The sequence below is a fragment of the Nicotiana sylvestris genome, chromosome 4 (assembly GCF_000393655.2).
Source record: "Nicotiana sylvestris chromosome 4, ASM39365v2, whole genome shotgun sequence".
NCBI lineage: Eukaryota > Viridiplantae > Streptophyta > Magnoliopsida > Solanales > Solanaceae > Nicotiana > Nicotiana sylvestris.
This window is the reverse complement of record NC_091060.1, coordinates 163,143,828-163,171,590: the sequence shown is the minus strand read 5'-3', so window position 1 is coordinate 163,171,590 and position 27,763 is coordinate 163,143,828. Positions and strand designations below refer to the sequence as shown.

At 33.9% G+C, this 27,763-nt stretch overlaps 2 protein-coding genes and 1 long non-coding RNA gene across 3 annotated transcripts; all 3 read left to right on the top strand.

Moving 5' to 3' along the window:
* Positions 1–9,873: 9,873 nt before the first annotated feature.
* Positions 9,874–10,871, top strand: LOC138889118 (uncharacterized). Its single transcript, XR_011406657.1, has 3 exons — positions 9,874–9,948; positions 10,496–10,558; positions 10,797–10,871. It is a non-coding gene; the product is annotated as an uncharacterized lncRNA (long non-coding RNA).
* A 7,005-nt stretch (positions 10,872–17,876) lies between these two features.
* LOC104210082 (serpin-ZX-like) lies at positions 17,877–20,505 on the top strand. Its single transcript, XM_009758889.2, has 2 exons — positions 17,877–18,728; positions 19,471–20,505. Exons 1-2 carry the CDS (start codon positions 18,192–18,194, stop codon positions 20,248–20,250), a joined length of 1,317 nt encoding a protein of 438 aa, XP_009757191.1. The 5' UTR covers positions 17,877–18,191; the 3' UTR covers positions 20,251–20,505.
* A 1,304-nt stretch (positions 20,506–21,809) lies between these two features.
* On the top strand, positions 21,810–27,742 carry LOC104210083 (serpin-ZX-like). The gene is made up of 2 exons (XM_009758890.2): positions 21,810–22,342; positions 26,701–27,742. The coding sequence occupies exons 1-2, from the start codon at positions 21,950–21,952 to the stop codon at positions 27,478–27,480; spliced, it is 1,173 nt and encodes a 390-aa protein (XP_009757192.1). The 5' UTR covers positions 21,810–21,949; the 3' UTR covers positions 27,481–27,742.
* The last annotated feature ends 21 nt before the right edge of the window (positions 27,743–27,763 follow it).

The following is a 27,763-nucleotide window of genomic DNA, read 5'->3' as shown; positions in this document are numbered from 1 at the left end:
TTAGCAATCCTTGAAGCCAAATTGCCTCTTTCACAGCATCTGTAATAGCCATGTACTCTGCCTCTGTTGTAGACAAAGCAACTGTTGACTGCAAAGTAGACTTCCAACTAACTGGTGCCTTTGCAAAAGTAAACACATAACCAGTAGTTGATCTTCGTTTGTCCATATCACCCGTATAGGTTATATTATATCTCGAGACATCAAAGAAAATTGCCATACTAGACCATGAGAAGAAGAAAACCTATGTACTCCTGAAAGAAGGACTACAAGAAAATTGGCTTTTAATGAAGGGAAATCCAGTCGTTAAAAGTTCAAATCCAGTCGCTATAAGTCAATAACTAGCTACCAAATAAAATCCGGTTGTCGCCGGTCACTAAAGGCTCCATCGTTAAAAGTTAACGACCGAATTAGAATGCGATCGTTAAATTCCTTTAACGACCAGAAAACTTTCCGTCGTTGTTCCTATTTAGCGATTGGTGTTTCCGTCGCAAATTGCCAAATTTCCCTTCGCTAATGCACCTGTAACCATTTGATAATCCTGTTGTTAAAGAGTTTTAAAGACCACATTTTCCTTCGTTGATGTGAAATTTTAATAAATATAATTACACCAATTTATATTTTTTTCTGTAGTTATCCAATAATAATCATTACCATATGCTTTCTCTCACACAAATATATACAACAACTAAAAATATACCAAATAATCAAAATTCATACTCAACAAAATTTCATTGTTCATTACAAAGAACCGAAGGATCACAATGTCTATAAATATACTCAATCAAATTGCATGACACTATTTTTATCAACTCCTAAAAACAGACACTAGAACTATAGCACGATGTACAAATGATAAAATCCTAACAGAACAAAAACTATATTGTGCTTCAACTTGCTCGGCACATTCTTCAAGCATAGCTTTTTCAGACTTCAAGTTCCTGATCTGTTAAGAGAAGAAGTCATGTCACTTTAGTGAAAAAATTATGGACCAGTGCAAAACCTTAAGGATCTCTTGCGTAACAGTGTTAGGTCCTATTGATGAAAAGGTTGCCATGACTGGAGCGGCTTTGTTCCCAATTGAGTCGTTGGATGTGTAATGAAAACTGTAGGTGTACTGCATAAAACGTTTAACAAGAGAATGAAGTGGCATAGTGAGACGATCTACACCGTTAGTGTATATAAGTTAAATCCATTAATAAATTGTTATACCTTGTTGAATTAACATAAGCAAAGAGTTCAAGCCCATCAGTGTAACTAATTTGCGTAGTAGGTAAGACGTGAGGATCAGCAATAATTTCATCACTTATTTTCTATTTTTTGAAGAAGAAAAAAAAGCGAAGCATACGAGAAAAGAAATATGAAACACAAGATGATCTACTTCTCAATTCTCATACACGTAGAATAAAAACGCAAGACTATCTACTTCTCTTATCTGTAGAATAACAATTTAATATTATGATTGTCAGTTGTTATTTCACATATACAGAGTGGAGCAATATATTTCACATTCATTAATTAATTAAAGTTGTAACCGTTTTTAATGCCGCCTTTAGCGTTTCCTTTGTTATTTCGTGCAAGAAATATTATCTAAATTTTATAAAGTTTTCACTAAAATATTAGAAATATAGAACTTTAGATAGTTTCTTGAAACGCCCAAAATTATAAACTACAATTTCTCTTTCCAATTGAGAGGACGAGAGAACTCTATCATTATAGAAGTACAAAAAAGAATGAAATGATTCCATTTGCATTGATTTTTTATATGTATTCTTTCCTTATAAATTCGTTATATATATATATATATATATAATCTTTTATATTTTGCGCATACTTAGAAGAAGTTTTTATGAGCGCGCGAAAGCACGGGGTAATACACTAGTATATATATAAAGCTGGGCAATCAAAGAGCTTATATGGCAGGCCTCACAAGCCAAAAAAAATCTATTTTCCAATTTTCTCAGATTTTAGGCATTTTCGGTCTTTCTTTTCCTTCAAGATCTACCACGTCTCTTAAATTCTGAAACGGTCCATTAATTCATCCGTAACTGTTCACTCATTCTCTTTAACTTGTCACATCTCCTTGTATTCTAACCAACTCGTACCTCTACATGTGCTGATGAATTTCGACGGATTCTATTGTTCTTTCTATTCTATTCTATATTGTATTCTTTTTTCTTCCTTCTTTCTCTAGCTCTTTCTCTCTTCCTGATTTTGAAATTTCGTTGTCCAATAGGACATATATACACTAATGTGAATTTGCTACCAAGTCAAGGTAATTATGCTTTACAATGATTTTAGTTGTTACTTGAAATTTTATCATAACTTCTTCAATGAAAATTTGTCATTGTGTAAATTTCTACTGATGATTTTTGATTTTTACGGAAGTGGGTAAGATATTTTAGGATATATGTACATTACTATGACTCTATAAGTAAGGATGTAATAGCAATTTGGATCTCAATGTGATCTTTCCCTCTAGCTACTTCTACCTATTAATGATTTATTCTTTCCATGTTATTACTGCTTATTGACAATGTTATCCCTTTCTTAAGAAAAGTGGTTTATGATTTAATTTATTCCCATGCTATTTTTGATTTATGTCATATTAGTTGGAACTTCTCTCTTCATTTTCGCTGTATTGCATTTATCAGGTAATTGAATCTCACTTCTAATTTTATGCTCTGATGGAGTATGCGAGAAAAGAGATTTGGTGTTTATCTTTACTTTTATTTAATTGCATTTTTTCTCCTTTGTCCAAAAAGTCTTCACATTTTTTTTCTTTTCAAATCAAATTTTGAATAGAAATACTGTGCAAGTTAATTTTCCAAATTCTAAGGTTTTTGTGCATTCGTACAGGTCTTGATAACACTAAATGAGTTCCTGCTGGGATTTTAGAGAATACTTCATTATTTTCCCAACCGTTACAACCTTCATTACATCCTTTTTATTTTCCCAACTGTTACAACCTTCAACTCCTCCCTCCATAATAAGTAAGGAATGAAACACAATCTTCGTCCCACTTCCAGCCTTCTTCCCGAGGCTTATATTTGGCGAGAAATATGGGCTGTTAGTTTATTGTTTAATATGCCTCATCATTGCCTTTACAACAGAGTAGAAGAAGCCACGGTTTGAAGCTTCATGTTTATACGTAAATTGGTGTTTAATTTTCAAATATCTCTTTTAAGTTTTTGTTTTTCTATCTCGGGGCTTATATTTGTTTTCCTCGACTTTGTGTTACAGTTGTTGGAGGTAATTAAGAGAGTATCAAGGAACAAGAAGATTCGGTTCTTGCACAAGAAATGTGGATGTAATTCAATATCCTTCGATAGGACACAGTTGGTGCAATCTGATTTTTCCTTAATATTTTGTCTTCAGAGTGCGAGAGAAGAAGAAAGTCTCTTTTTGAAAGATTTCTATTATTGTGGAGGGTACTTGAGTTGATTAAACAATTCCTCTAGCAAATACGGCTTAAAAATATTATTAAAGTAAAAAAAAAATAGTTTCTTCTAGAAGTCCTTGATGTACGCTTCAGGTAATGTTGGGCGAAGTGAAATGGGCTTCCTAAAATTGCTTGGCCATAGTGTTAACTGCTAATTGTTCCTTGAACTGTTCATTCAGGAAGTTCTGCAATACATTGATAGTTGTTGCTTGTTGTTCTCTTTTCAAAAGAAAGGAATAATTGGATGCTCACTGCCTGGATAGCAACATTCGAAATATTGAGAAAATAATCCTTGCGTTCCTTTATAACTCCTTCTGTATATTTGGCATGTTTTTTCCCCAAAGGATATAATCAATTGTTCTTCTCTCGAGTAGTTATTGTTTTCCTCTAAATTCATATGGTGTGTTGTTGAGAAATTATTTATTTTGAAGCCTTCATTTGGAGAAATAATGAGGAAGCATGCTCAAAGAAATAAATAGCATGCAAAAGCTTCATCAAGTTCAAGTCCTCATACGACTATATTTCTATGTCTGAACTATATTGATGTATTTTTGTTGGGAATGTATATATAATGGTTCTTGAAAATTAATTCCATATTCCTGTTCCAAGATATGGTAGAATTCTAACGCCGTCCAATGCATGATATAGTGATATGCCATAGAAATCTCATCTTTGTGGCCATGGAGGAGTTTGTCACATTCTTTTCGGGTAACTACTTTGAACATTTGCTAAAATAATAGACAGTTGTACTGCATATTATGCATTTTCTTTTTGTGAATTTCTGCTATGTTTATGTAGCGATGTTGTATCTATATACTTAGTGATTGCCGGGTTAATTGCCTTCTATAGAGCTGCTCATTCTGATTTTTAATACCAGCAAGGCGTACTTATTTTCTATTTTTTGAAGAAGAATTGGGTAAGATTCTTTAGGATATATGTATATTACTATGACTCTATAAGTAAGGATGTAATAGCAATTTGGATCTCAATGTGATCTTTCCCTCTAGCTACTTCTGCTTATTAACGATTTATTCTTTCCATGTTATTACTGCTTATTGACAATGTTATCCCCTTCTTAAGAAAAGAGGTTTATGATTTGATTTATTCCCATGCTATTTTTGATTTATGTCATATTAGTTGGAACTTCTCTCTTCATTTTCGCTGTATTGCATTTATCTGGTAATTGAATCTCACTTCTAATTTTATGCTCTGATGGAATATGTGAGAAAAGAGATTTGGTGTTTATCTTTACTTTTATTTAATTGCATTTTTTTCTCCTTTGTCCAAAAAGTCTTTACATTTTTTTTCTTTTCAAATCAAATTTTGAATAGAAATACTGTGCAAGTTAATTTTCCAAATTCTAAGGTTTTTGTGCATTCGTACAGGTGGAGATTTGTTGAAGTTTGGCAAAATGCCAAAGTCCCACATTGGTTGGGAGTTAAGTTTGGGGGGATTTTTCCCCTATAAAAGAAGGCCTAATGTTTAGGATTGAAACACACCTCTCATTTGCCTTCTCATCTGTTTAAGGCATTTGTATCTTCTCTCTTTAGTATTATTTCACTTGTATTTTTGGAGTGGAATAAAATATTTGGTTGTGTCCGAGGAGTAGGCAAAATTAGCCGAACCTCGTAAATTCTGGTGTTCCCTTTATTGTTGTTTTATTGTCTTATTTATTATTTGGTGGCTGTCATAATTTTTGGTATAGTAGTTGTGACTTATTCACACTATATACATTTGGCTTCCGCAACAATTGGTATCAGAGCCAAGGTACTGTCTAAGTATGCTCTGTGGTTGCAGCATAGTCTGATCTTCCACATCAGAAAAGATTTATCTTGGTAACTGAGTCAAGGTTCTGTCTGAGTATGCTCTGTGGTTGCAGCTTAGTCTGATCTTCCACACCAGAAAGGAAATAATCTTGATTTGTGTCGTCAGCTATTAAATAATATTTGTGTCAAAGATGGGAGACAATAAACAAGAAGAATCTACATCAAGTGTCAACAATACGTCATCATTGGCATCTTCGCTTATGACAAGAATTGTGTCAAATGCGAAATTTGCGGTCGAAATATTTGACGGGTCCGGACATTTTGGGATGTGGCAAGGCGAGGTTCTAGATGTCCTTTTTCAACAAGGGCTAGATCTGGCCATTGAAGAAAAGAAACCAGATGTTATTGGAGAAGAAGATTGGAGAATTATCAACCGTGTTGCTTGCGGTACCATTCGATCCTACCTTGCTAGAGAGCAGAAATATCCATACACAAAGGAAACTTCTGCAAGTAAATTATGGAAAGCACTAGAGGATAAATTTTTGAAGAAAAACAGTCAAAATAAATTGTACATGAAGAAGAGACTGTTTCACTTCACCTATGTTCCTGGTACCACGATGAATGAACATATCACCAGTTTCAATAAGTTGGTTACAGATTTGCAAAATATGGATACAACTTATGATGATGGTGACTTGGCCTTGATGTTGTTGGCGTCACTTCCTGATGAGTACGAGCACCTTGAAACTACTCTACTCCATGGAAATGACGAAGTTTCTCTCAGAGAAGTTTGTTCGGCTTTGTACAGCTATGAACAAAGAAAGCGAGAAAAACAGAAGGGCGGAGAAGGAGAAGCACTATTTGTGAGGGGTCGTCCTCAAAATCAAACGAGGACAAAGAAGGGAAGATCCAAGTCAAGATCCAGACCCAGCAAAGATGAATGTGCCTTTTGTCGAGAAAAAGGGCACTGGAAGAAAGACTGTCCGAAGTTGAAGAATAAGGCCAAACATAACAATGGAAAGGCCATTATGGATTCAAATGTAGCTGATTGTGATGATTCAGACTTCTCATTAGTTACAACAGAGTCATCAACATCATCAGACATATGGTTGATGGACTCGGCTTGTAGCTATCATATGTGTCCCAACAGGGACTGGTTCATGGAATTTCAAGAAGGAGAATATGGAGTCATCCACACAGCGGATAACAGCCCTCTTACCTCATATGGCATTGGTTCAATACGATTAAGGAACCATGATGGAATGATCAGAACATTGATAGATGTTCGATATGTACCGGATTTGAAGAAGAATCTCATCTCTGTGGGAGCCCTAGAATCAAAAGGGTTCAAAATCATTGCAGAAAATGGAGTGATGAGAGTATGCTCCGGTGCACTAGTGGTAATGAAGGCTAATCGGAAGAATAATAATATGTACCGCTATCGTGGCAGTACAGTTATTGGGACAGCGACAGTAACATCCAGTGACGACAAAGAGGCAGAAGCAACCAAGCTATGGCACATGCGCTTGGGACATGCTGGAGGAAAATCCTTGAAAACTCTATCAGATCAAGGATTGTTAAAAGGAGTAAAGACTTGCAACTTGGAGTTTTGTGAGCATTGTGTCAAAGGGAAACAGACAAGGGTTAAATTTGGTACAGCGATCCATAATACTAAAGGCATTTTGGATTATGTACACTCTGATGTTTGGGGTCCTTCCAAAACACCTTCATTGGGTGGGAAGCACTATTTTGTAACCTTTGTTGATGATTTTTCTCGAAGAGTGTGGGTGTATACAATGAAAAACAAAGATGAAGTGCTGGGAATTTTTCTCAAATGGAAGACGATGGTGGAGAATCAAACAGGCAGGAGGATCAAGTGTATTCGCACAGACAATGGAGGTGAATACAAAAATGATCATTTCAATAAGGTCTGTGAAAATGATGGCATCGTCCGACACTTCACTGTTAGACATACACCACAACAAAATGGAGTGGCAGAACGTATGAACCGGACCTTGCTGGAGAAGGTACGGTGTATGTTGTCCAATGCTGGCTTGGGCAAAGAATTTTGGGCTGAGGCAATTACATATGCATGTCACCTCATTAATCGTCTACCATCTGCTGCTATTGATGGCAAAACACCATTTGAAAAATGGTACGGAAAACCTGCTGTAGATTATAACTCTTTGCACGTGTTTGGCTCAACTGCATATTATCATGTGACAGAGTCAAAATTGGATCCAAGGGCAAAGAAGGCTATTTTTATGGGAATTACTTCTGGAGTCAAAGGATATCGCTTATGGTGCCCTATGACAAAGAAAGTAATATTCAGCAGAGATGTTACCTTTGATGAATTTGCTATGGTAAATAAGGTAACAGAAGATACCAAACAAAATGAAGGTGCTTCTAAGCAGGTGGAGTTTGAGGGAAAATTTATTTTTCCTACACAAGAAGCAGAGGAGGAAACAAATGAAGATTACCCTCTGGAAGGAGAGCCAGTAGAGGAGATTCCAACTCAGGAATCTCAACAACAACTTGAATCAATAGCAACCAGCAGGCCAAAAAGAACAATAACGAAACCTGTTCGTCTCATAGAGACGGTTGCTTGTGCAACCTCAATTGTAGCTGATGATGTTCCTACTACTTATAAAGACGCTGTCCAAAGTTCAGAAGAAGATAAGTGGAGGATTGCCATGAATGATGAAATACAGTCCCTTCATCAGAATCATACATGGAGATTGGCCAATCTCCCGAAGGGAAAGAAAGCAATTGGGTGCAAATGGGTATTTGCAAAGAAGGAAGGATTTCCTAACCAAGTAGATGTTCGCTACAAAGCAAGATTGGTGGCCAAAGGATATGCTCAAAAGGAGGGAATTGATTACAATGAAGTGTTTTCTCCAGTTGTAAAACATTCCTCCATTAGAATTATGTTGGCTTTGGTAGCACAATTGGATTTGGAACTAGTTCAGATGGATGTAAAAACTGCGTTTTTACATGGAAACTTGGAGGAGGAAATCTACATGACTCAGCCAGAAGGATTCAAAGTTGCTGGAAAAGAAAATATGGTGTGCAAACTTGAAAAATCGTTGTACGGATTGAAACAATCTTCTAGACAATGGTACAAGCGATTTGACGAGTTTATGTTGCGGCAAGGGTACAAGAGAAGCAAATACGATCATTGTGTGTATTTGCACAAGCTTAAAGATGGTTCTTTTGTATATCTTCTCCTATATGTTGATGATATGTTGATAGCTTCCAAGAATTCGGAAGAAATTGATAAGTTGAAGATTCAACTGAAGAAGGAGTTCGAGATGAAGGATTTGGGTGAGGCAAAGAAAATTCTTGGCATGGAGATAATTAGAGATAGACGTTCAAAGAAACTCTGTTTATCTCAAAAGGAATATTTGAAGAGAGTACTTCAACGTTTTGGCATAGATGACAAGACTAAGCCAGTTAGTACTCCACTTGCTTCCCATTTTAAGCTAAGTACTACTATGTCGCCAATGGATGAAGCTGAACGAGAGTATATGTCAAAGGTACCATACGCAAATGTTGTTGGTAGCTTGATGTATGCAATGGTTTGCACAAGGCCTGACATTTCACAAGCTGTTGGAGTTATTAGCAGATATATGCACAATCCAGGGAAGGAGCATTGGCAAGCTGTGAAGTGGATTCTACGGTATATTCATAATACTGTAGATGTCGGGTTAGTTTTTGAGCAGGAAGACAATCAGTTTGTAGTTGGATATTGTGACTCAGATTTTGCGGGTGATATGGACAAACGAAGATCAACTACTGGTTATGTGTTTACTTTTGCAAAGGCACCAGTTAGTTGGAAGTCTACTTTGCAGTCAACAGTTGCTTTGTCTACAACAGAGGCAGAGTACATGGCTATTACAGATGCTGTGAAAGAGGCAATTTGGCTTCAAGGATTGCTAAAGGAGCTTGGTGTTGAACAAAAAGGTATCACAATTTTTTGTGATAGTCAAAGTGCTATTCAATTAGCGAAGAACCAAGTTTATCATGCAAGGACGAAGCACATTGATGTTCGGTATCATTTCGTACGAGAAATCATAGAAGAAGGTGGAGTCACGGTGAAGAAAATTCATACTACAGAGAATCCTGCTGATATGCTGACAAAGGTGGTGACTGCGGTCAAGTTTCAACATTGTTTGGATTTGATCAACATTGTTGAACACTGAAGATTGAAGATGAAGACACAACCAAAATTTGTTATTGAGAGAGAATTGAAAATGTGGAATTTTGCCAAGGTGGAGATTTGTTGAAGTTTGGCAAAATGCCAAAGTCCCACATTGGTTGGGAGTTAAGTTTGGGGGGATTTTTCCCCTATAAAAGAAGGCCTAATGTTTAGGATTGAAACACACCTCTCATTTGCCTTCTCATCTGTTTAAGGCATTTGTATCTTCTCTCTTTAGTATTATTTCACTTGTATTTTTGGAGTGGAATAAAATATTTGGTTGTGTCCGAGGAGTAGGCAAAATTAGCCGAACCTCGTAAATTCTGGTGTTCCCTTTATTGTTGTTTTATTGTCTTATTTATTATTTGGTGGCTGTCATAATTTTTGGTATAGTAGTTGTGACTTATTCACACTATATACATTTGGCTTCCGCAACATTGATAACACTAAATGAGTTCCTGCTGGGATTTTAGAGAAAGAACGTGGAGTCGGAGCATGAGATTTTCAATTAAGCTTTTACATAAGGCGACTGGGCATATTCTAAGGTCTGCTTCCTTCTGTTGCTTAGCTTTATCAGATAAAATTTGCTGTTGTTATCAGATATAATTTGCTGCTAGGATAAGATGTCAAGGTTTTTCCATATATATACTGATGTTTTCTTCATATTTAGTAGTAAGATGATGAAAAAATTCATGAACCATGTAGCATTGTAAGAATTCAATTGGTTTAACATCCTCACATAAAGTATCAGTTACTACAAAATAGGTAACCGTTGCTTTTGGAAAACAATATGCAGAAACGTTTCATTTTTAAAGAATCTATATATGCTGCATTCTTGCTCACGTATTTGAAGGTTTCCAAAGCTTTCGAGTATTAGATTGGTTTTTGAGACATTTTCAATTACTGAGACCAACAATGTTAATTATATTTGCTTTCTCAATTTCACCTTTCCCCTTAATTACCTCTTCTGTTAATATCTTTTTCCTCTGTTTAGAAAGGAATATCTGGACTTTCTTTTCGATTACTAATTTATGGTTGCATGAGTCTTGAATTCTTCTTTGTTTTTGTTTTTGTTTTTGTTTTCTTTTGCAGATGGGAGAGGCGCGTGTTTTTTATGCTCCATATGGAGATTTTCTGAAGCCAACAATCTATGAGGTTATGTAATTTACATATAACTAATTCAATAATTCGATGTGAGGTTATGTGTTTTGGTTATGCCAGAAGCTTTTATTGACTTTATGCCAATTAGAACCTAAAATCGGTATTTACTCATATATTTTTTATAACGACTCTATGAAATTTAATTTTTTATGATACATCTAAATATGCTTTATTTGCTTTTGTAATTGTATTTTTGGATATTTTAACATTTTAATTTTTGTATAATGTGCAGGTTGCCGAGCTATCGACTATATGAATGAATGTAACTTTGTTGAATGGGGCAAGTAGGGTCCTTCCTCAAGACAACCTTTCTTCATTAAACTGATTCCCTTCTTTGTGTTTTTTCTTGCGTGATAAAAATGTATAAACATTTTCCTTTACTTTTCGAGCATCTTATGTTATATACCTTCATCATGGTATTAGTTTCTTAAAATATCTCCTTTATTATTATATTTTGAGTGTTTTGGTTATTTACATTTATTATTGGGATGTTGGAGAAGGAGAGAGAAAAAGAAAACTTGATATTCTTTTCTGAAAAAGAACTGGTAGGGATTAAGGAAGGGAAAAAAGATATAGAAGGAAAGGAATAGATAAAAAGGTAAACAAAAAAAAATCAATGGAAAAAATTGTTACATCGGTTTTTTTTTTTTTTTTGCTTTTACTTATATACTTTAAGAATTGATTTATATTACCATTTTTATAGCCTTATACACATGGTTTTAATATTAATTATTTTTAGAAGCAAACAATAATAGTAGACTGCACATTTTCAAAGAATACTTCTTATTAGGAAAACATATCATATATATAAGATTATTATACAAAAACCAAGTACCTCTAGAACTTTTAGAATTATCTAATTGAAATATTAATAGCAAGATGTATAGCTTGAAATTTTTTAATTTATGAAGTTTACTAAACCGCATGACGCGCGAACAAATTAACTAGTAATATTACTATATTCATTCCAATAAGATTTATGGAATGTTTGATTTGATGATCAAATTTAGGGACCTCCGGTGGCATCACTTACAGGTTACAAAGTGCATCAGTTCAAATTAGCTTAGTTGGAAACTTATCCGTCAATATTGTAAGTTTTAGCGTGATCCTGTGTTAATTAATTTTTTTTTGTTAAGTATGTTCACCTTATCAAGAAAACGTTATCATGTTTTAATTTGGATTGCGTTAACAGTATTTTAAGAATATATGTGGAAATATCTCTCCACTATTATCCATATACGAACAAATATTTATAGTATCATCGAAGTACTTGAAATCACAGTTGTCGATAGTGATTTATCACCTAATAGCTTACAAGTCATACCACCTTAGCGATATCAATGAAGGAGCACTCATAAATACACCCAAAGAAATTAAGGAAGATACGACTAAAAACATATTTGTACCTTATAAATAAAAAGTAGTACAATCACAAATTATATGTAACCTTTTTATGGTGATCCTTTAGAGGGACAAGCAATAGCCAATTACGTTTTGAACTGAAATATTAGTTTATCCACAGCGGTAACTAAATAGATACATTAATTAGTTCTATTGTATTACTCTAACAAATAATACTATTACAATACATACGCGATTAAAATTTTAGTGTCTTCGTAAAATTATGTGATACTTGACTTATATTCGTGCGTACGAGCATAGAGACTAGTATGTATGTATGTGTGTGTGTGTGTGTATATATATATATATATATATATATATATATATATATATATTAAAGGAATAAAGTTGTCATATATAATTGGCATTGTGTTTAAGCCAAGTGGCAAAATATTAACAAGCCACTTGGCAATTTTAGAACAAGATAATAAAATAATGTAATTAATTGTTAGTTTATAATTAGAATGTGGTTAATTTTGTTAAAAAAAATTTTATTCATCAAAATCTGAATTAAAAGAAATCAGCCACGCCACAAAGATTCCTAATTGCTAGACGTAGATTTTTTAAGGAATCCTTAAACCGTCTTCCTTAATTAGCGGGACATTCAAATAGATAATCATGAACTTTTATTTTAATTTAGCATCTAGATTTTTTCTCATTGCTGTTTGGTCTAAATAAATAGTTCATTGGTTACAGTGTTATAATATTAACGTAGAAAAGGTCAATTTACTGATCTTACTCATTGTAAAGGTGAGTGCTTTTTCAATAAATAGATTAAAGTTCTATTTCTTGATCTTCCTTATTTAAATCTATTTATATTATATTAAAAGAAGGATAATCAAGCTTGATATTAAGCTAACTAGCAATTTTTTAGAAAAAGTTAATTGGCATTTTCGTATAAAATCTAAAAATATTTTAGACAAATATAATCTATATATCTATATATAAATTCAATCAAATTTTCTTTTATATTTACTAGAAATATAGAGGTAAAAATTTAGTAAAAAGTCATAACAGAAAGAAAGATAAAAAATACAGAAATATGCAGATTGGCTATTGGTGTTGAACCCAACCTTTGTTCTAGCTCGTCACTACTTTCAACCTAAGGTTAGGTTTGCTACTTATTGAGTACATGGGGTTGGTCGTACTCATACTACACTTCTGCACCTTGCGTGTAGATGTTGGATGCTGACATTACTGTAATCGACGGGAGCTAGAATTGAAGACGTACCTGCATTCCGGTTGTAGCTGCCTCTTGTTCATGGTAGTCTTAGATTTATAAAAATCTATTTATGTACATTTCGAATGGATGATGTATTTATTTCATACCAAATTTCTAAATTCTAATCCTAGAAGCTCATGATTTGTACTTCCCGTCCTTGGAGAATGTATAAAACTCAAATATTTTCTTTTGCTTAATTGTCTTATTAAATATCATTGAAAATGGGATAGTTGTTAATTGGCTTACCTAGCGGGTTGGGTTAGGTGTCATCACGACTTGTTAAATTTTGGATCGTGACAGATTGATAGTGGTACGATTAAAGTATATTCTTCCTTTGCGCCTCGTATAGTATATATGTGATTTGAAAGCCAGTCTTCTAGGTGTGACAATTCCATAGATAGTGGGCAACCCAAAGGAATTGATCCTTAGAATCAATCAAGATTGATTTCTTCCAAAAATAAGATAGTAACTTTCTATACTTGGTCCGTTGCTTTCGTGATTGATTTTCTTCCGCAAGTCGTTGCTTCCTTGATCGACGTGATTGATTATCCTCCGCAAATCTTCCATGAGATTGATTGTTGTGCCTTCCGTAAATAACTGGAATCAAATATTTGTTCTCCATGACGCTCGTAATTATATCATTGCTTCTAGATCTTCTGTGGAATCTTGATTTTTTATTTATTGGTACTCTTCCATTTTACCTTCTCACTTCCTTCTTTGGAGTTGTTTTCCTGCAAATAGAAGTAAGTTATTTTTCATCATTAAAATATATAACTAATATTGTAAACCTTAATTTACAAAATACCACCAAATTAGCAAGAAAACTATCATAATATGCTATTCTCCATCTTGTACAATTACTTTATGTCACCATATTTGTACTTAGCCAAACATCTATATATAAATATAAAGTTGGGAATAGAAAAGAAGATGTGGCATACTTTTTTAACAGTATGATAGTTTATCCTTTTCCTCAGATTTTTTAACCTTTTTCTTATTTTCTGTCAAAAAAATGTCCATTTTCTTACAATATTTTTTTATTTCTCTCTATAAAATCCAAAGCTGTAAGGGCAGGCATAAGACTGAGAAGAAGCTAGTGTTGGAGAAACCCTCCGATGATAAAACTATGGCGGAGAAGAAGCCGAACGCTGTGAAGATGCATCTCAAAGATTATTTTTTGGTGCTGCCATCAGCTTTTTGCCTTTTCCCCTTATTTTACTTTCTTTTTTTTTGCTTTTAACATTTACTTTTTCTATTCTCAATGATGTTAGTTGGAAGTATTGTGCTTTGTGTTTGAGGCCTTTTTCTCCTCGAATTGTTGAAAATTGAAATATATATTGTGTTTAGCATGTTATTCTCTGGTGTTATATTTATTGCAATTTCATTGTTTAATATTTTGGGTTTGGTTGTCTTTGAAGGTTAATTTTGTTGCATTTGGATTATTTTGATTTTGAAGATGTTGTTAGAGCTGTTTTGAAATTGGGATTTGGAGCAAAGTTTTGGTTATGCTGAATTTGCTTGTGAGAAAATAAAAACACGCTTCGCATACAAGTCTAATTCTACAAGAAATAGAAAAGAATATTAAATAGTTTATTATTTTCCTCCCTTTCCCATCTCTTTTGTTGCTTGATTTTTCAGTTAGTATGTGAAGTTTTTGTCATTACAAAATAAATTCGAGTAATGCATAATTTATAGTAAAACCTTGGGGGGTTCATGCAGTAATATTATGATGAATGAAATGTGAAGAATTTAAAATATATTTATCATACACTTATATATTTATCATACACTTCTATTAGTACTAGCTACAAGGTAAAAAAAGTTTAATTGTTATCATAATATTATGGTAAAATTTTAACTTTTTGGAGTGTAATAACAACTATGGGGGCGGGGAGGTGAAAAAATGAAAATAAAGAACAGCACAAGAGTGAAACTAAAAGCTACAACATGAACTTCTTTTTAATTTGATTCAGTATTAACATGGAAATTTGGCATTGTTTGTTTTTTTATTCTTTTTTTTACTTTGAATTTTGTTTTCCTTAAAAAAATTGAAAACTTGAGATAACGAAATCACATGTTATATCACGTGTATAAAATTAGATTTCAAATAAACGGGAAGAAATTCGAACATACAACATGAATTTTTTTAGTTCAATTTTGTCTTTAAACACGAAAAGTTGGCATTGTATGTTCTTATATTTTTTTCCTACTTTAATTAATTCGTTTTTCTACTTCGATTAGTTTCGTTTTTTTTTATACATCTTACATTGTAGGGATAATGCATAAAATTTTCCCCGACCTATGATCATATTACCAACTACACACTTTTTCTTTAAAGGGGTCTTATTATCCTCCTGAATTATTTTGAAATGTAATTAATTCCACCGTGTTGCTGACGTGGCATAAAACAACCAAACAAGCATCCGATAGTGTTTTGCACGCGCGTCACTGCCCTTTTTTATTTTCTTCTTTTTTTATCATTTAAAACCTTTTTTTCATTTCCTCTCATTTTCAATGGATGACCTTTTCCATTTTCGTTCTTTCTTTCAGTTAGCTTTTCGATTTCAAGCTTATAATTCTTTTATTTTTCAGCAATTTCAACTTCTTCTTCTATTTCTCTCTTTTCTTTTTTTCCTTCATCTCTGTGACAGAACCTCCTTTTCCACCGCAAATTTTGCAAAATTAGTATTGCGAAGCTAGCTATATTCCTCAAAGATGTATGGAGGGGAAATTGACAGCAATTGTGAAAGCATTATTTTATCCTTTTCTCATATGTTCTTGGAATAAAGATTTTGGTGCACTGGAAGAAAAACAAAGAGGATTTTTTCATGGATTTTATCTCGGAGAAAGGATTTGCTTTAATTGTGAAGAGAAGCAGATTGCTTCCGGGGTTTTTATTTTGTGAGTGGTCATAATTTGTACTTCACCATTGGAGGGGTAGATTGAAGAGAAATTGTGGTGGCAGTGTTGAGCAGGTTATGATTAGAGGAGATTCAGGATTTAAATCCCGTGGGTTCAATTTTAAGGTTTTTAGCATGGAAACCATTAGATTTTTAAAGTTATGCGTTCAAATCTATTTTTTTGTAATTTTAGTGAATTTTTACATATAAATTTTTACTTCGCGTCGAAAATTATGGGTTCAGTTGAACCCAATCACAACACTGCATCCGCCCCTGGTTATGATATGGAGGAAGTGGTTGTGGGCGGTCATGAGTGGTGGGATAAGTTGCAGATTTGAAGAGAAATGGAGAAGAACCTTAAACAAAACTTAAAAAAAAAGAAGAAATGTATCTCTTGGACACGTGGCATAAAGACCATGTATCTTTAGTTTGCATTTGTCTTTCTCACGCGCTAGATGCATGTGCAATACACTGCTAGTGCCACGTCAGCTAATAAGGTGGAATTAATTACACTAAAAAAAGTTCGGGGTAATAGGACGCCCAAAAAGAAAAGATGTATAATTGATAATATGATCATAGGTCGGGGAGGATTTTATGCATTATCCCTATATTGTAGGTGTAAGAATTGGATTTCAAATAAAAAGAAGAAAATCAAATAATAAGACGTCCATTAAAAAAAGCGTTTACTCAAAAGCATATAAATTAATTTATACATCGGAATTACTATTTGAGAAAATTTAACCAAATATATATGCTACAGTGTCATATAATAAAAATATTACTATACTTTTTATAAAGTTACTAGAAACGGTTAATGCAGTTCTAAAATTAGTAGAAAATAATTAACTGTGCTTTCTATTGTCCTAAAAGAACTAAAGTAAAATATTAATCGAAACCTAATCCCTTTTATTTGAGAAATTTTTTTAGAACAAATTATGAGGAAAATATTCAAAATAAATTCACTATTAAATGAGATGTAATATTAATAGAAACTCTACTTTTTTTTTTTTCGCTCACTAAACTTTTGATTTTCCCCTTACACGTGATAACCCTTTTTGGGTAACTAACCTTTTTTCTTTTCAATCAATAGATTTTTTACTTTTTTCGTTATTGTTATATTCAAGGACTCAATGTGAAATTAAGACTTCCGAAGAGCATCACTTTCAAGAGCATTTGATGGTAACTTTGAAGTACTGAATGTTGACATAGTGTGACATAAAATAATTTTATTCGAATTATATTGTAAATTCTCATTCAAAAAAATTTAGAAGCAAATATGTTTGTGCATTTTCTTTCATTGTTCTACTTGACTAAATTTTTATTGATATGGTATTAGAGCTTGATTTATATAAATAAGAATGTATTTCACCATTTCTCACAATTCTTCATATTTTTCAACAAAATTCACACAAAAAAATTATTTTTGTAATGTCATTTGTGTTCTTCCAGAAAACTACGCGAAGAGCGTATTCATTTACTTGTTAAACTAATAATTTAGAAAATAATTTTGTAAGATAAAATAATTTATGGAATGTAGTTTTGAAGCAACGGTAAAGTTGACTTTGTGTGACTTTCTAAAATAATTTCACTTGCATTAGGTTAGACTGTCTATATCGCGCACAAAAGGGTCATTGATGCTGGATGCTTTGTGCACCGGGACTGCCGTTCCAGAGGAAAAAGAATTTATGTTATACCAGATACACCATAAAAAAATAAACAAAAATATTTGCTTAATTTGGACGCCAGAATATCAACTGTTATTTATTTGGGACAGACTGCATTGATTCTCTTCTTGTTGGGCTAACAGCTGGGACATAATCTCCTTTCTCTCCATATTTTGTGCACGAAGAAGACGACTTAATTTCCAAGCTACGTGCTTCAATCTCTGTACTTCGTGTTTTTATTCAATTATCCACTCAATAAACAACAATATCTTGACTCTACTTGTTGAAAGTGAGTGTTAACGTGTTCCCTTCCTCTGTTCTTTCTTGTGTATGAACGCAATCTTCTAAGAATAAAGCTTAATGTTAAAATTTTTATTTTCTTTATTCATCATTTCTCCATATGGGTTTTGCGGAATCGAATTCAAATTCAAAAACCCCACATGTTAGTTATCAGTGATTGTTATATAAATTCTTGCAAAGCTTTCAACTTTGTGATCAATTTGCCCGTCATGGGACACTCTCACTCTCATTCTTCTCATTCTCACTCTCACTTTCACTCATCTAAATCTTCCGATGATCAAAATATGGATATGGGGGAATCGATCACCACCCAAACAGACGTTTCTTTCATGCTCGCTAAGCATGTTTTCTCCAAAGAAGTTAAGGGCGATTCCAACCTGGTGTTTTCTCCTCTCTCAATTCAAATAGTACTTGGCCTGATTGCGGCCGGTTCTAAGGGGCCAACTAAGGATCAGCTGCTCTGCTTCCTCAAGTCCAAATCCATTGATGAACTCAACTCTCTTTATTCTCATTTTGTCAGCGTCGTCTTTGTTGATGGCAGCCCCAATGGAGGTCCTCGTTTGTCTGTTGTTAATGGTGTTTGGATCGACCAAACACTGCCTTTTAAGCCTTCTTACAAAAAGGTTGTGGATAAAGTTTACAAAGCAGCTTCCAATTCTGTTGATTTTCAGTGCAAGGTTAGGCCTTTATTCGTTTGTTTCATTCAAATCTTGTTTCTTTTGTGCTGGGGTTTAATATTCTTTGTTCATGCTGACTGCTGAAAATTGGTTCTTTAACTAGTATAATTGACCCTGCATATTACTCTCATCATAAGCCCTCCAAATATATCATATAAAATGGATATACATATAGTAAACTGCAACTAATTAACTTGGGATTGAGGTATAAATGATTGATTGACCAATCTGACTTTAAAATAATGAAAAGTGTTAAACAATTAGGACAGAAGCTGTATTGCTTAGCCTCAAGTAGTAACAAAACTAAATAATGTCAACGGTTGATACTCGTTTCACAGAATTGAGGCAGTTTAAAGAGTAAAAAGTATTGGTTGTTAATTTGAAAAGTAAGATGAAAGAGTCACAATTCATCTTCATCAATGCTTATTGTTTAGCAGGTTAGTTGACTAGTTCGACATTTTACTGAGTGGTAATAAGCTTCTTTTTTGTAGGTAGCTAAAGAAGCCTAAGTAGTTCTAAGCTCAACTGGATATGTGGCCGTGCTTAATTTTGTAAAACTTCAGTTTTTGGCCTAAATCTACACCCAATCAGTGCTTAAAATATACCATGTAAAGCATCCAAATTCTCACTTACCCCTTGCAAGTACTGTAATCAATCTTCTTACTGCAAACTCCCTTTGTTGGCTAAAGCATATACGTGTTAATTCTGTCGTATACTCTGTTTGTCTTGCTAATTGAATAAGGCTGCTGAGGTTGCCAATCAAGTCAATCAGTGGGCTAAAATGAAGACAAATAATCTCATTAAAGAGATTCTTCCTCATGGAACAGTAAACAATATGACAAGGCTCATCTTTGCAAATGCATTATATTTTAAAGGAGTATGGAATGACAAGTTCAATGCTTCAGAAACAAAAGACCATAAATTCCATCTCCTCAGTGGAGGGTCTATTAAAGCGCCGTTCATGACTAGCAAGAACAAGCAATATGCAGTAGCCTTTGATGGCTTCAAAGTGTTGGGACTTCATTACAAGCAAGGCAAAGATATGCGTCGTTTCTGCATGTATTTAATTTTGCCAGATGCTCGTGATGGATTACCAGCTCTATTGGACAAGATTAGTTCAGAACCTGGTTTTATAGATCATCACATTCCGTTTGAAAAAGCTAAAATGCGCAAGTTTCTTATCCCTAAATTCAAAACAACTTTTGGTTTTGAAGCTTCCAAGGTTCTAAAGGGACTTGGCCTCACATTGCCTTTCTCCAGTGGTGGCCTCACTGAGATGGTGGATTCCCCGTTAGCTGGGAGGTTGTTTGTTTCGCAGATTTTTCACAAGTCCTTCATTGAGGTAAATGAGGAAGGAACAGAAGCTGCAGCTGTTACAGCTAGTGTAATAATGACCAAGTCCTTGATAATTGAGAAGGAAATGGAGTTTGTTGCTGACCATCCATTTCTATTCCTTATAAGAGACGAATCTACCGGTGCTGTGTTTTTCATAGGGAGCGTGCTGAATCCTCTAGCTGGTTAGCCCACGGAAGCAACAAAGAAATCTGGAAGGAAAGAGATCTGAATCCGAATTATTGCATGAATAATATAAAGCTTAGTTTAACATGGCGAGATCTTATATTTGTAAAGAAGGATTGATCTATACTGGACAAGGATAAGTGTTATGTATATAAATAACCTGTTTCTTGATTTGTGTATCTGCTTGATGAGAAGTGTTATGTATCTAAATAATCAGTTTCCTGATTTGTGTATCTGTTTGATGAGATCTTGTACTTCATATCTGGCATCTTATATAATTGACTCGTCTTTGCTTGATTTTTTGTGCGTATTGTGACATGATATAGAGTTTAAGAGTAACTTAAAAGTTTACTATGGACTTGATTTATTTATGTCCACAACTTAGTTATCAATTATGACTGTTTTACTTATAAAACTAATGGTACCCATATTATGGTGTGTTGAGTAAAATTACATTTTTTGGTGCTGATAATGTTGAAAGCTGTTGAAATAGATAATTCAAATCAACTTTGGGCTGATGAAGAGAAGGGGAAAAAATAACAAGTCCTTACTAAACACTATACTGTAACTTTCTGAATACTAGCAAATTAAGATAATACTTTATTGTGACATTTTTTTCTCAATTTCTCATTCTTATCCGAAAAATTTAAACCATCTTTTGGTCTTACATTAATTTCTCTGAGGCGGTGTCGGTGATATTGTGGCTTCCTTTCAAGCTTAAAACCTGTTAGTTTCAGACATTTTCATAAGTCCTTTGTTGAGGTAATGACCAAGGAATGGAAGCTGCAGGTGTTAATATTGCCTTGTCAATACTATTATGTTCGGTGCCCATTAATGAAATCTCGTCGACTTTATTACTTATTCTGTTCCTGTTCTTCATAAGGGCTGATACAACTGCAAGTCTGCAACTATATTATTCATAGGGAGCTTGTACTTATGTTGGCTCTGTAGCAGTAAGGAATTTGTCCTAAATAAGTGTATAAGGTAACATGTCATTTTCTCTTTCATGTACTCATTTTTTAGATATTATTTATATACCTTAACATCCACCTAAAAGCTGACTTGATCAAGACAACGTAATTACTAAAATGAAAAACTAACACTAGTCTGTTGAATAGTCACAATTTTACACGCTTCTAACACAACAGGTTGATAACTCCCAAGTCAACGCCAGGTGGACATTACATGCTCTGCTTGCCTTTTCCGTGTCATTTTGTTGTTGTTTCCCTCTAACAGCTTCCCTTCGTTTCCATCAATTACAATTAAATAATACTACCTCCGGTAAACTCATTTGACTGGACATGGAGTTTAAGAAAAGAGAGAAGATTTTTGATTTTGTGGTCTAAAATGAGTCACATATATTATGTGTGGCTATAAATCTTTGTGTAAAGATAAATTGTTTCTAAATAAGGAAAGGGGTCATTCTTTTTGGCACAAACTAAAAAGGAAATAGGTTTACGTAAATTGAAACGGAGTGAGGGAGTAGGTGCATTGAACTTCCTGTAGAATATAATATTGATTTTGTTGTGGAAAGACAATGCTACGTGTGTGTTCCTTTCTTCCGGCGTATGAATGTGATATTTAAAGATTGTTTCCTTATTCGATCGCCATTTCTCCAAATTCAAAACCCCACCTGTTAAGCAACAGTATAATATATAAATTCTTGCCTCCTCCTACTTCTTCTTTGCACGCATAGCGCAACTATGGATCTCAGGGAGTCAATCAACAACCAAACGGATGTTTCTTTCATGCTCGCTAAGCACATTTTCTCCAAAGAGGTTAAAGGCGATACCAACCTTGTGTTGTCTCCTCTCTCAATTCAAATTGTACTTGGCCTTATTGCTGCCGGATGTAAAGGACCAACGCAGGATCAGCTGCTCTGTTTCCTCAAGTCCAAATCGATTGATGAACTCAACTCTCTTTATTCTCATCTTGTCAATATCGTCTTTGTTGACGGCAGCTCCAGTGGAGGTCCTCGTTTGTCTGTTGCTAATGGTGTTTGGATCGACCAAACACTCCCTCTTAAGCCTTCTTTCAAGCAGGTTGTGGACAATGTTTACAAGGCTGCTTTAGAGTCTGTTGATTTTCAGAACAAGGTTAGTCCTTTTCTTTAACTAGTCTTACCGTAAACGGGATGTGCGTGTACTCATGTGTTGAATAAAAACTTCTTAAAACTGACATAAATATCATTTAAAAAATATATTTTGCGTGTAAGATATTAGGATTCACAATGTTAAATCTCAGTTTGCATTTTTGTTGTAGTATGTTTGTACTTTAACGAAATATTTTCAAAGTTTTAATTCTAGTCTTTTATTAATTATAGGTAAATATTAACTCATTAGTACTATTTAACTTGATATTGTTGGAATTGAAAATATGAAGGGTACGACATCTTTATTAATGAAGGATTTGGGAGATTGGCAGAATAAACGTGGTAAAGATTTTGTGATTTAGTTGTTAATTTTGGGTCGTTGGAGATTTTTCTTTATTTTAATAATTTATATATAAGGTAAAAGTTCATTTAATTTTAAAGTCCTAAATATTTTGACTTCATACAACAACAACAACAACGGCCCAGTACAATCCTACAATTGGGGTCTGGGGAGGGTAATATGTACGCAGACCTTACCCCTTCCCCAAGGGGCGGAGAGGCTGTTTCCAGGAGACCTTCGGCTCAAGAAAGCAACAAGAGAAGATATATTAGTATCATCAATAAACTCATAATAAAATAACAGTAATATAAGAAATACGAAATAGATGGATGACACAATAATAACCAGCAGATAAAGCCCTGCATCAGTAGATGACCAGTAGCAGCCAAAGACTAACTCTTAATTGGCTAGTCTCACTCTAGTGCGCTGTATAAATATTCACAACTTCCCCTAACCTACAACCTTAATGCTCGACCTCCATAATTCCCTGTCAAGGGCCATGTCCTCAGTAATCGTAAGTCGCGCCAAGTCCTGTCTGATCACCTCTCCCCAATACTTCTTAGGTTGCCCTCTACCTCTCCTCGTGCCCACCACAGCCAGCCGCTCATACCTCCTCACCGGTGCATCAGTGCTCCTCCTCTGAATGTGCCCGAACCATCTGAGTCTTGCTTCCCGCATCTTGTCCTCCATGGGGGCCACACCCATCTTTTGTCGAATATCTTCATTCCTAATCTTGTCCATCCTTGTATGCCCACACATCCACCTCAACATCCTCATCTCTGCTACTTTCATCTTCTGGACGTGTGAGTTCTTAACCGGCCAACACTCAGTCCCATACAACATGGCCGGTCTAATCACTGCTCTATAAAACATACCTTTTAGTAACGGTGGCACTTTCTTGTCACACAGGACTCCCGACGCTAACCTCCACTTCATCCACCCTACCCCTATGCGGTGTGTGACATCCTCGTCGATCTCCCCAATCCCCTGAATAACCGACCCAAGGTACTTGAAACTACCCCTCTTGGGAATGACTTGAGAGTCCAGCCTCACTTCCACTCCCACTTCCGTCGGTTCGATCCCAAATTTGCACTCGAGGTATTCTGTCTTCGTCCTGCTCAACTTGAAACCTTTAGACTCAAGGGCATGTCTCCAAACCTCTAGCCTCTCGATGACGCCGCCTCGTGTCTCGTCAATTAGAACTATGTCATCAGCTAATAACATGCACCATGACACCTCCCCTTGAATATGATGAGTTAGTGCATCCATCAACAGGGCAAATAGGAAAGGGCTGAATGCAGACCCTTGGTGTAATCCCATAACAACTGGAAAATGCTCGGAGTCGCCTCATACTGTCCTAACCCGAGTCTTAGCTCCATCATACATGTCTTAATCACTCTAATGTATACTTATTTCAAAAAAGGAATAATTTAGTAAAAAATATTTTAGTTTTTTTCAAAGTCTTAAATATTAAGAAATAATCAAATGACTATTTTGTCTAGTGTGAACTCTATTTAAAAAAAAAAAACACGAATGATATTTCGTTAAAAGTAGGGTGTGCACTTTGCGCGTCTTCCCCTTGTCAATAAGTAGATAACTTCTTTAAATATTACATAAATAATATTAAATAATGTTTTGAGTTATAATAAAAATAAAATAAAATGTATAACTTTCTGAAAATATTTTTGTTGATCTCATATCCAGCGCAATGAAAGTCCTTGTAGTTTTATAAGAATATCTCATGATAATTATTGTTATTTTATGCATTGGTAATGATCAAATAATTAAAATTAATTACTTTTATCATGACGAGGTTGGCTTGAAAAAATTGATATGTGAAAATATAAGCGTTAAAAATAATAATTATTGAGAAAATAATTAATATATATATATATATATATATATATATATATATATATATATATTAATTATTTATCTTTCATTTATTAAAATATTTGCAAAAAGAAAAAGATAATTAACGGCGACTCATTTAGAATCAATTTTTTCTTCTATTATTTTATCGTTATTATTTTAAGTTTGCATACATTAATAAAAATAATAAGTGATTGTATGTTGTTTTATAATTAGTATTAGATTCTACACATTGAGAATAAATGATGTTTGGATGTCGAAATAATTATTGAGTGTAGTTTCAAATATTATACAAAAGCTCAATAGATAAAATTTAGTTGATTTCAAAATTCCAGATACTAAAAAATTAATATGAAAGATATTACTATAAATGTGTTACACACTTCAAATAAGTAAATAATTTATTTAATATTTAAAATATTATAATTTTGTATATAGCTATAATAAAGAGTTATTTAATAACTAAAATTTTAGTTTATTTAAAAGTTTTAAGTATTAAATTATAACTTTATCCGATAATTAAGTTAAGAGTATTTTACTTTGTTTTCCAACTATACTGAATTGTACACTATTTATTTTTCATTATTTTTTTGTATAGTTGTCAAGTATTATTTCAAAAATTCGATTTTAAGTTTTTCATAGTACTCATGATTTTTAGATGGTTAGAAAGGGCTAAAGTTATAGATAACAAAAAAAACTACAATTAATAACATAAGTATATTTTCAAGTAAATAATAATATAAATTGATGTATATAGAGTAGTTTAAATATTTTATTGGAAGAAAAGTGTGTACTACATTGAATGGAGCTTTGCACGTTCCTAAAATATTCTATGCACGTAGAATAAGAAGAAGAAAATTATAAACTAATTGTTTGATTTTTAAATGGTAAACTTAATTTATTTTGATGTCCTAAATATTATGATTTTTTGTGTAAGGAAAACTTTAATAAGTAAAGTTTTAATTGACTTCAAAATAGTAAGTATTATGGGAATAATTAATGACTATTTTGTCTAGTGCGAACTCTATTTTAAAGGGATAAAAAAGACGACCGGCATTTCGCTAAGGGCCTTCGTGCTTTTAATATAGTATAGATATAGATATAGATTTGTTTCATTGAATTCTTATTACTTTTTCGTGTTGACCGTGATACACCCGAGATTACAAACAAGAAATTAATAAGAAAACCCAATCTTCTAAGGTGTTAAAAGAGAAGATCTCCTGAACAAAGACCGAAAAGAGAAGAGACGAATTCAGTGAAGAAGAAGAAGGGAAAGAGATTCCATTTCATCATATGAATGTGTACATTTGAATTCCCTATCTATTTCCAACTAATCACTGTAAAAATCCCTAAGGCCCTCCCTAATTCTGTTAACGACCTCCGCCCTTTTTAACCGTCTAACTAACACCTTCAAACGACGCCGTAAGACACTTTTCATTAGCTACGAACTCACTTATCTAAACGACAACATTTTATTTATTTTCCCTTATTCTCTTATCACTAAACCAAACGACACAATATAGCTACTATTTACATTTCAGAGTATATCAGACTGATTAAAATTAGTTTGTAAACTATCATAACCAATATTTACTATTCACATCATTAGCCTGGAAACACTAACATATGAGATGAGTGCAGATGTTTGCAATTAATATGGGATGGACGCATAATTGATTATTTGATTAATAGCTTGATCAATCTGACTCTAAAAGAGCGGAAAGTATCAGACAATTAGGACAGTTGAAAGAATCAAAAAAATTATTTGATAAGCAGCCAAGAATGAGAGGAAAAATTTATGAATGCCCTATCATGAATGTGATACGGTAGTTAAATAATTGGGCATTTTATTGAGTGATAGTAAGCTTCTTCAGTAAATAAGCATAAATGGTTCTAAGCTTAACAAGATACAGGTCTGTGCTTAATTACTTAAGCTCAGATTGGCCTCACTTGTGCACTGCCTAATCCCAAATCATTGCTTAACTAACATGTAAAACAGCCAACTTCTGATCTTACTTACCCCTTCCTTGTACTGTGATCGATTTATTACTGCAATTCCCCTTTGTTGGCTATATTTTAAAAAAAAATATTGGCTGAAGCATATATGTGCTAATTCTATCATTACCTGTTTGTCTTGAAAATTGATTAAGGCTGCTGAGGTTGCCGATCAAGTCAATCAGTGGGCTAAAATGGAGACAAATGGTCTTATCAAAGAGATTCTTCCTCGCGATGCAGTGAACAACATGACAAGGCTGATCTTGTCCAATGCACTATATTTCAAAGGAGAATGGAATGAGAAGTTCGATGTGTCAGAAACGAAAGATCATGACTTCCATCTCCTCAATGGAGGGTCTATTCAAGCACCATTTATGACTAGCAAGAAGAAGCAGTACATAGCAGCGTTTGATTGCTTTAAAATATTGAGGCTTCCTTATAAACAAGGCACGGATACGCGTCGCTTCTGTATGTATTTCATTCTCCCAGATGCCCATGATGGATTACCTGCTTTACTGGAAAAAATCAGCTTAGAACCAGGATTTTTAAATAACCATGTTCCATATGGAAAAGTTAGAGCGCGCAAGTTTCTTATCCCTAAATTTAAAATAACTTTTGGATTTGAAGCTTCCAACATTCTAAAGGGACTCGGCCTCACGTTGCCTTTTTGTGGTGGTAGCCTCACTGAGATGGTTGATTCTCCTATGCCTCAGAACCTGTCTGTTTCACAGGTTTTTCACAAGTCTTTCATTGAGGTAAATGAGGAAGGAACCGAAGCTGCAGCTGTTACCGCTACTGTAATAATGACCATGTCCTTGATTATTGAGAAGGAAATGGATTTTGTTGCGGACCATCCATTCCTATTCCTTATAAGAGACGAATCTACTGGTGCGGTGTTATTCATTGGCAGTGTGATGAATCCTCTAGCTGGTTAACCTACGTGAAATGTCTGAATTCAAATTATAGCATGGACGATAGAAAGCTTTATATTAGCATTGAGAGGAGTGTTATATTTGCAGAGAATGATATATTTATCATCTATTAGGACTAAGTTGAGTGGTGCTACATATTTTCCGGAAACAGCCTCTGCCTTCTTGAAGGTATGATCCTCCCCAGACCCCAGTTGTAGGATTACACTTTTTTTATTTGTTGTCATTGTTGTTGTTGTACCCTTATGATGAAACCTTAATTCATATATCTCTGGCATCTTATATAATT

Bases quoted from the DNA above. Each gene is read 5' to 3' on its own strand.
- LOC104210082 (XM_009758889.2), top strand. From the start codon at position 18,192: ATGTTAGTTATCAGTGATTGTTATATAAATTCTTGCAAAGCTTTCAAC. The intron at 18,729-19,470 runs GTTAGGCCTTTA...TAATTGAATAAG, and splicing joins CTGTTGATTTTCAGTGCAAG to GCTGCTGAGGTTGCCAATCA.
- LOC104210083 (XM_009758890.2), top strand. From the start codon at position 21,950: ATGGATCTCAGGGAGTCAATCAACAACCAAACGGATGTTTCTTTCATG. The intron at 22,343-26,700 runs GTTAGTCCTTTT...AAATTGATTAAG, and splicing joins CTGTTGATTTTCAGAACAAG to GCTGCTGAGGTTGCCGATCA.